Source organism: Apostichopus japonicus, chromosome 13 (genome assembly GCF_037975245.1).
Source record: "Apostichopus japonicus isolate 1M-3 chromosome 13, ASM3797524v1, whole genome shotgun sequence".
In the NCBI taxonomy this organism is placed as follows: Eukaryota; Metazoa; Echinodermata; class Holothuroidea; order Aspidochirotida; family Stichopodidae; genus Apostichopus; species Apostichopus japonicus.
This window is the reverse complement of record NC_092573.1, coordinates 15,190,693-15,201,040: the sequence shown is the minus strand read 5'-3', so window position 1 is coordinate 15,201,040 and position 10,348 is coordinate 15,190,693. Positions and strand designations below refer to the sequence as shown.

General features: G+C 35.2%; 1 protein-coding gene across 2 annotated transcripts; it reads right to left on the bottom strand.

The window, feature by feature from the left end:
- Positions 1-364: 364 nt before the first annotated feature.
- On the bottom strand, positions 365-6,459 carry LOC139978747 (baculoviral IAP repeat-containing protein 7-B-like). Of its 2 annotated transcripts, none has more exons than XM_071989210.1 (3): positions 6,308-6,459; positions 3,736-4,434; positions 365-2,600 (listed from the first exon to the last, which is right to left on the bottom strand). In XM_071989210.1, the coding sequence occupies exons 2-3, from the start codon at positions 4,283-4,285 to the stop codon at positions 2,437-2,439; spliced, it is 714 nt and encodes a 237-aa protein (XP_071845311.1). In that variant the 5' UTR covers positions 4,286-4,434; positions 6,308-6,459; the 3' UTR covers positions 365-2,436. The 2 variants fall into 2 exon arrangements, with proteins under 2 accessions (XP_071845311.1, XP_071845312.1); XM_071989211.1 differs by having other exon boundaries at positions 6,332-6,457.
- Between the last annotated feature and the right edge of the window lie 3,889 nt (positions 6,460-10,348).

Genomic DNA, 10,348 nt, shown 5'->3' with positions numbered 1-10,348 from the left:
CTTGAGAGACTGATTTTCTCATTTTAGATTAATGAACTCAATTACGCAACTAGAAAATGAAAGGCAGCCTTTCCTTCATATATCTGCAGAAATGGAAAACAGTTTGGGAATATTACTCATGACAATATATTTGTTATCATTCCTTATTGTGTATACAGTCAAGTAATTCAGTGAGATATTATATCCAATACAGTATGCATAATATATAATAATGTAGTAGCCTACTGATATGCTTTATGTCATTATGTCTCTATTTCCCTATTTAAATTTCTGCAACACAAAAAATATTTATTAATTAAGAAAATTGAATGTTGATAAAACTCTGAAGTTTCACGGCCAATAAGCAAAGATAAGAAGAAAAAGACAATTTGACCCCAATGCACATTTATTACCATCATTGCTGTTAATATCCATCTACAGATTTATAAAATACAGTATCTTTTATTTACAAATATTTTTTTATATACACATATCTGCTAAAATAAATAACTAGAGGCTATGCAATGATCAAAGTCACTAATATACACATTTCAATCGGAAGTTAAGCTTTGCAGTCATTTCCAAGTTTGTTCTAAGTTATCAGACTTCCTTACAGCATCTTTGACCTTTCGTGAATCGTGTCATAGAAGATTACTTATGAAACATCCTACATCATTTGGCAGTTCCTCAGTATTGCCTCAAAATTTTAAGACACTAAAAATGGCAGAAATATTTCCTTGCAGGTTCTGACTGTCTATATAATAGAGACATAGACATTGAGTGTTATAAATTTAAGACAATTTAATAAGTATGGATAATGCTTTGAGCCTAGCATCCAATTGATTTATATTCATACTGTGATGTTTTTAAACCCAACACTAGTATTGACTAGCACATTTGAGGACAATACCGAGAACCTTAAACAGGAATTAAGGGTACAAACAGAGCACCATCCATATCAAACATGAATATAATTTTCATATATCAATTGTTTATCTGACAAACTTTGGGAATAATCACAGAAACTGTTGGTTAAAAATTAGTAGTCTTTGATGCACCTACAATGATTTTTAATGAAGAGCAGGCACAGCATAAGTAGATTCTTTCCTCAATTTTCAGAAAAAGAAATTTAATGCAAACAGTTTTCACTCTCTGTATACTGTAGTGAGTTTCTATGGAAAATGCAGTAACTGCCATGCCCTTTGAGAATCAACCACTGTGTTTCCACTGTCAGAATAAAGCTCTTTCTTTTACATCTGATCAATTTGTGTATTATTGTAAAAACACTTCTGAAATCTATTGACGTAATCAAGATCAAGTTACAATTTCATAGCATAAAGTTACCTGCTCAGTCTTTGTGGTATTTTAAATTTAGTTGTTATTAAGCCAAATAAATATTTGAAGCATTAATTATCAATATTTAATTCTTATTTCAGGTTGGTCCGTCAAGTGTCTGTCCTAGACAGGCTGTCTCTTTATATTGGGCCATTGAGCTAACACAAAGTAGACTAAGCATTTGGAAATGTGTCTTTACAAAAAAGAAAGAGTATAGAGAAAAGTCTATTAAGAAAATGATTGTCTGCTTTATACAACATTGAATTTAAATGAGGAGAAAATATAGAAACAGAAGTAATGCCACTAATATATGAATCACTAAAATTGAAAAATTGCACATAAAATTTCTAGCAGATTTGTTCTAGTAAGTGTCCCATTTAATGTTGAACGACCAAAACACAAGATTCATGTAAAGAAACACTATTATAGCATCTATATGGGTTCCAAGTTTTGTAATCAAAGCTTTGACAGGAGAGAACATCTACATGTTGTAACCAAGACAGTTTACTGTTAGTTGCTGAAACACACTGAGAGTGAAACAATTAACATGTATGTATACATTTTTAATGTTTGGTATATAAAGATTTTCAGGAGATATCAAAAGTCAAGAGTTTCCCTTTTGGATAGTAGACATTGGTTTACTCGCAGTTGAGATAAAAACATCACAGTTTACTCTCAACATCTGCTCTTTATTTTTTTTTTTCTTTATAAAACTCAAATTTTCGAAATCAGATTGCAAAGGTATCTAATTTACCAACAAACCAGGTTCTAATGAAGAGATTTATCAAACATTTTCATGAAAACATTACGCTTTACTGTAGTTATTTATTGGTTAGCTTCCAACATCCATTTAAAGAGTGACATTTTTCAGGGATTTCCACTGAAGGGGTTTTCAGGAAGTAGCGTGGAAATCTTCATCTTTGATGCCATATCGATGAAAACTGTCTTCTTCAATGTTGAAGCCCATCAATAAAAACATGATTGAACAATTCCAAGACAGCTCTCAATGTCTTTTAGCAGTTTGTGACTGGTAGAACTTTGTTGTTTCACCTCATTTATTACAAAACTGATAGAACTACCAATGTAAACTCATTCATGTTACATTATGTAGGCTGACTGACATCATGATGTTCTTAACACATGTTCCATAAAATATGGCCCTTTTTGCTGCATGAGCCATTCACATCTCTGAAATGACCTTGCATGTTCCACCCAAGGGTCATCCTCCTGTTGCCAACTTTGCAAAGATCCACCACAGTAAAAACAGATCACTTTGTCACTTGCACCTGTTGGAAGAGAAATATGAATTAAATATTAAGTATTGAAAGAGGAACAATGCAGACAATTACCAAATACAGCAGCTTTAGATAAAACAAAAGTTTGTACAATAACATCTTTTGGTGAGTTTAATTTGGGCAGAACTTAATTACTGTATCATGTTCTTCTTAACAAATTCTCATCAAGAAGTTCTGTACATCTGTGTTTGATACAGATGATTATCAATGCTGAAGTAACTAATTCCACTTTAGAAGACCTTTGAACAGGGAATAATTTCTCAGGGATCATAAATCTATAAAATGGGTCAAATTGTTATAGAAGCACAAAGATGGAAGGCTTTTTTTTTTGGTACCTGCAGTAATGGTGAAACAGTGTTGTATTTTTTTGGATTCAATCTAGTATGAACCTCCATAGCGCTATGCATATGTTAGTTACATTCAATTATTCCCCAGACCTTTTGTCATTTTCCAAATTTTATTACAGGAAATGTGACTTGAATGAATTTTCAACCGGAATCAATCAAGTCAGTGTTAACTTCACACAAATTTTTCATGAGTACAATAGTAACTGTATGAACTTATGACTTAACTGCATGTATAATTTAGGTTATTGCTGATGCATTCTATTCACTCTGTTATGGCATTTCAAATTTGAAATGAAACACTCAAACTTGTTGTGTCAGGAAGGCAGTCACAGCATTAGTGAGTACTAGTAACATGAATCAGCAAAACAAAGTTTGCAGAAATAATATTTTCTTTTAATCACAGGAGACTAACCAATGTTCTAAAGGGTCATGACTTGAGTTTCCAAGTAGAATGACTTGAAAACAACTTTGTCAAGTTCTCCCCCAAACTGAATACAGTGAATAGAGTGCCTTGACTAACGTCATGAAGATTAATGGTAAATGATTGGAACTGAAAAACTTCCACTCAAAGGATCTGAAACCAGGGTTCACCCAAAACTGGCACCTTTTAAAAATTAGAAGCAACTGAAAAACTACAGGTACAGTAGGAACAAACTAGGAGACTTGTCTCTACATAAGATTTTACTCTCAAGAGTTTTGCTGCCTGGATTAAGGAAAAGAAGAGATACAGTAGCGGTTCATAACACAGTTGTCAGTTGTGAAGGATAAATGAATCTAACCTGAGTAGAAGAATCCGGCCCTAGATAAGACAGTTGGTTTCATAGGATTTCTGGCAGGCCATCCTCTATAAGAATCGAGTCTCTGGTTTTCCATGGCATACTGAGGATGCTGGCATGTCTGCAAGACATCAGGGGTAGGCCTACTGGACATTACGATATCCATCGGGTGAATCAATCTACCTGATGCAGGAATACCAAGCTTTGAGGGTACCAACCGATCCAGAGGGGGAGTCTTGATGGCATAGTCAGGTAACCCTGATGGCATGCTATCGGTGGAATTGGTCTCTTTGTCCAATGGAACATTATCGCAAAATTTACCAAGGATGAAAGGACATTTTGGAAAAAGTCTTCTGTGCTCTTCCTGTGGACTATCGCCTGCTTCCCAGTTACTGAGACATCCACGACATGCAAAACAAGCAACTCTATCTCCTTGACCAGTAAAGTACAACCCAGCTGCAGCTAAATCTCTAGGCTCGACTGGTATTGAGTTAGGCCACTCAAGCTTTTCATATGTCCTATACCTTTCTAACTCAGAGTTCATTATTAACATTTGGATTTCAGTTTAGGGGCAAATGTATGCAAAAGAGATCAGGATATGCCAAGTTTGTATTCAACTTGAACTTCACAACTGCACAGGACAGGAATTCTTCTTCTTGAAAGATTTCACTTTCGCAGATGGACTGACTACCTACAAAATACCTGAAAAGATTTGAGTACAAGAAAATATGATGCATTAATAAGCAAATAATGAAGCATTCTATTTCAACTTAAGTGTGATAAATTAAGTCCTTTCAAAACAAACAACACAGACACATACACACAAAAACAGTTCTTGGAAGCATTAAAGTGGAACTGCACAACATGTACTGTGTCAAGTTCATCTGAGTTTTACTTTTAAAATTTTCTAGGTTACTTGAACAAATGACCTTCGACCTCTATAAAGCTCAAGTGGGTTCTGGTACTCAGTAAGCATGAAGGTGGATCCACATATTTTAATTTGTAAGCTCAACTGTCTCAAACTTTTGAGTTTTCCATACATCTTTGAAAGCCAAAGTACAAAGAGACATACATACATATACCATCACCACTGCATAGGTTTGGCAGGTTTTTGATTTGTACGGTGTTATCGATGGTTTTATCCGCACTTTTATATGGCTGTCAAAAACACCATTTCAACATGTTAAAAACCTCTTCACAGTATGTCAAAACAAAACATTCACTGCCGTCCAATTTGTTTTAATGTAAAATATTTGCTATTTCTAAAGAAAATAAATCTTAAATAATAATCAATTTTAGGCCTTCAAAAAGCCTGTCTAGACTTCTTTGTGTGTAACTAATTCTGGGTGCACAGTGCACATCTTCATCATAAGTAGAGCTCCTTTTGCGACAAGCCTTGATTTCATGTTTTATCTACCTCCCACTTTTCATTTATTGCCGACTCAGTTCACAAGTCAAAGTTTATAAACACTGCGTGCATCGGTTGACTCTAAACAACAGCAAGGCTGCCTCTAGGCTGCTGGTATAAGGCTGTTTAGAAGTGTGTTGTACCATCAAAGTTTGTTGGATGTGCTGTGCAACTTCTCTCTACCCCAGCATCTTCTTCATGGACAGAACCCATTTTATCCAGCTTTGGTAGTATCCATACAACAGTGAGGAACATACTTGGATATATGACAGAGCATCAACACTGGTGCTTTGCTATAAAAAGCTGCATTGGGTCAGGGTGGAGACCATGAACTGGATTATTGACATTTCAGCTTTGCGATATTGGACAGTTATATCAGAACTGTGTTATTTTATTGTTACCTTAAAGTCTTTAATATCACCCCTTTGATCCCATGCGACCTACTGCCTGAATCAATAACTAGAAAGCCTGTAGGCTCTGTGATGCCATACTGTATAACGTGCTCAAAATTCCAAATAACTATCTGACTTATGTACAGCAAGTGAGTAAAATTTGTCCAAGAATTAAGTGAGAACCAGAGAAGATCAGAGATTTCCAGCTTTTATTTGTAGCACTCCCTTGTGGGCGTCAACCATGTCATTTACTGGTAAGGATTTTACAGTACGTCAATATCATGCAAAGTATACAGGAAGTGATCAACTAACAGAATACCGCATTGCATTTGCTCAATTAGGCGTTTAAGTTAGATCTTTGTTGGTACAAATTTTGGCGTGAAAGTTTCTTATACTACACCAGGCTGTACTGAAGGCTAAACTGTGACTGACTTAATATAACTGTACTTATCAAAATGCTCAGTAGCACTTGCACCTAAGTAAATAGGAGTGTTAGCTCAGTGGTTAACACCGATGCCTTTCAATCATAAGGTCCCAAGCTCGAGTCACTCCAAGATTAATGTATGTCGTCCAGTTACAGAGTTGTTGACAATTCATAATCATGGACGTTAAATATGAATCTAGGAGGAGACTGCCTTCGGTCAGCTTACTGTACATACATACATCCACATACATCCACACGTACACCCATACAAATATGGCTAGGTCGAGTTTACTGACACTGTCAGTGACAACAAAGTAAAGATAGCACAAAAATGAAGACGAAATTAATTACCGAAGGTAATATCATGCCAATTACCGAAGAATCGTTGAAGTATTCCACGTGAGTGGTCCACGTAAGTTGCACAATTGAAATTGACAGGTTTGTCTTGTTCGTTGACTACCATGTACCAACGTTCGGTTACCACACATAATACCACATTCAGTCTGTAGTACTGTATACCTATATACAGTTCTTGTATAATGCAAATACTACATGGCAGACTGTACCTAAAACAAGAGTACTCTCAAATTAGACAATCTTCGCCCTCACTTTTGTGCGGATGCGCGTAGGTACAACAGTTGTCGATTTGTACATATATAAAATCGCCGGTTCACTAGGATAAAACGGTAAAATTGGAATCAATAATTATTATATATGATAAAATATAGGAAACATTACCATTTTTGTCGTTTTTTCCCCCAATATATCCATTAGTACTGAAGAATACTAACACCGTACTTTATCTTAAAAGCTACCGTATACAGGGGAAAACCCTGTATTTCGTCACAGTAGCGCTTGCTTATGTCGTCATGATTTTATTGCTCACAAAATCATTCTAAGAATCTTGTGCCACGAGGTGTACGGTTGCGTATAAGGTATGTAATTTTGACAATCTTCTTGAAATTTCTACATTTTTAATTTCTACATTTAATTGTTTCTTTATGAAAAATATATATTTTGAGGCACGACTCGATATTTCGATTCTAAAAACAACACACAATTCGTACTTTCTTGCAACAATTAACCTACAGTGCCAAATTCTTTTACCTTCTTATCGACATTTGAGCTGTTCCCCAATTTTCATATTTATTTACATAAAGTCCCATTTCTTTTCTGGCCTACCTAGTTGTGGGTTTAATCACCACTTTCAATTATTAAATCGAATTTTCGAATTTTATTTAATGTTTTTCATCTTTTTCCTGAAACTAGGCCCTAAAACTATTTTTTTTCTCGAAATGCTGACTTTTCATACGAAAACTTTGACATTTTATCCCGAAAGTGCGACAACTTCATTTCAAAATTTCGACTATTTATGCGAAATATATGTTTAATAAGTTTTTCGAATTTGTTCCATATAAAATACAGAAAGTCGATATTTCATCTGTAACGTTTGATTTTCTCGGAGTTTAGTCAATTGTTTCTAAAAAAATTTCCCACATTAAAAGTCGCAATTTCGAGGAAGAATTCGAAATTCCATTCTTTTTCAAAGTAGTTCTATGTTGACTTTTCCGGGCCTGAAATCTATAAATCGTGATTTTTACTGCTTAGCCTATAGGCTCATTGAAATTTTCGACTTTAATATTCGACCTTTTTAATTTGTGACTATTTATGTCAAATATGAACTCTTTCCTCCCAAACTTTCGAGTAATTAGGCAAAATTTCGACTTTTATACATGCATTTGCATGTTTCAGAGTAAAAAGTTAGAATTCCTACCTGTTCCTCGAAAATTCCACTGTATTTTGCCAGAAATCGAGAATAAAAACTTAATATTATAACGAAAACTGTGTAAATTGTTCAAATTTCAACATTTCGTCGAAATTTCGAGAGACGGATATGGGGTATATCGTATGAAAAGAAAACTTGTTAATTGATTGACATGTAAACTGGCACTAATTTGCTAATGCAATGATGCAACCGACTTATACCGCAGCGCTCTCGAAGTACGGGATGTATAGTGCACGCAGGCTCGCCGAGGAGAGAAGGACAGGTTTGGGAAGGATTCTATAGGAAGGAGTTAGAATTGAGTCAACCAGTTTACGTCTCCCTTAGTTAAGAACATGTCTCGGAAATATCATCCGTCCATTCATAATATGAGAGAATAATGTCCTTTTTTTTTAAATAGGCCTATCCATTTAGAACAAATTAGTGGTATATAAATCATTCATGACCTTTATAGTATAGGCTATACAGATTCCGAATCAGTATCATTCTGTTCATGATGTTTATCCACTTTTATAACATGTTATCATATATATATATATGTAATATATATATATATATATATATATATATATATATATATATATATATATATATATGTAATATATATATATATATATATATATATATATATATATATATATATATATATATATATATATATATATAAAACAAAACCGCAGAGATTGGATCAATTCCAGCATTGGAAGGACTTAAAGTTATACTGTGCAATAATATACTTACCACAATGTACAATTTACAAGAACGGAATAGCAAGTTCTCAGTTCAAATCAAGATGTATAGATTAATAGCATGACATAGAAGGCAATCCGTCTGTGAGAATAATAACACATTATAAAGCTCATTTTCTGGATTGAACATAAACGGTGAGCTCTATATACTGAGACCCGAGTATTGCAAAAGTCTGTAATATGCAACCGAAACAATGGAATGCTTATAAACCGACTATGTCGATGTTTATAATTAAGTAATTGCAGAGACTATACGAAACTGTCCAAGACATGCACCAATAATTCCCCAGTTTATTTTTGCTCAACGTTGTTTGTATTGGCAATTCCGAAGTGTTCACGTCCTTTTGGTTTCGATGAAATCGTAACCATTGTAGTCATGCAGGCGCATGAGTGTGTGTGTGACAGTGCTTGTAGAAGAAGCCTATTGTTTTGAGAATACAGTAGGTTAAAGGTCATCAGGGGTCACATTGTGAAACTTTGTTAACACTATATCTCAAGAAGGGAAGCTTGGACCAATTTCATATTTCGTTTGAAGGAGTACCACATTGTGTAGAAGAAGCCTATTGGCTTCAGGGGAGTCAAAGGTCATTTGGAGTCACCAGAGGTCAAATTGTGGAAACCTTGTATAATAATTTACCGTATCTCCAACTGACCAGCTTATTAGATAACATGTGCGTTATATAACGATAGCATAGACTACTAACTAAAAGCATTGTTCATCCCCATTTGAGTAGGGCCAAATTGGCAAAAACACAAAAACGTGAAGGAAAAATGTTTCGTGTCAGAATATGTATACACTATAGGCCTAGGTGGCCAAAAATCCCCTAAATTATTACTTAAGGCATTTCCTACATGCCATCAGTCATAATTCGCAAATTATACAACAATTTAAGAAGTTTGGAGACAAGTTTGCTGTTGTTGCTGCTAGGTTTTTTTGCAAAGATTTTCACTAAACACCAGTTGCAAGTTGAAGATATAGAGGCTCTTTCAACCTTAGATTTTCATTACGTAAAAGATCGCTTTGACTTATTCAGTGTAATGTAGTGGTAGCGATATCTGCAGCTAAAAGGCAAGATAAATAATTGGGAAGATGTCAGAAGTCGCGCTAATCGAGTAGCGGTTCAAAGTAACAGTCAGAGGATATATGCTTTGGACTCGCGCACACATGAGAGAGCGCGGATTCGTATTAAATTTCTGTAGAATGTATTCAAATCCTGGTAGGGGCCCATTGGGCGAAGCTTTGGCACTGGGGATATTTCAAGTTGTTCCCTTAATTGTAACGACTTAAGAGTAAAAAAGTCATGCCAGAAAGAGGAATTCACTGATCGTGCTCAGGCTAGTTCACGGTCGGCATCCGTAGGCCGGCTCCAAGGACCCCTAGGGCCTATACGAATGAAACTGGGGCTTATGAAGACAATGGGGGCATACGAAAATACCACAGGGTGTGATAACTGGAGTATATATAAAGTAAGGCAAGTATGGATACTGTGAATAGGGCCTATATGGTCTACGAAGAAAATGGGTGCCTACGGAAGAAAATGGAGTCATACGAATATACACAAGTATGTAAACTGGAGTATATACATAGGCTATATATAGGCCTATATATACCTATTTCCTTGCTTCTTTTTAACTATAAGAAGTGGGCCGTATATCACTCCTATCCTCATGACTGCATAACTATTTATTGGGTGGTTCCATGAGCTGTTATAAAGTGCCATAAAATTTTATTGATCCATATCGATGTTTTCTGCAACCTTGCAAGGCATGCGAAGTAATTATTTCCGGAAATCAAGGAGGTATTTAGCCAAATCTAGTCAGAAGATAATTACTTTCAAGCCTTCGCAGGCCGACCGCTTT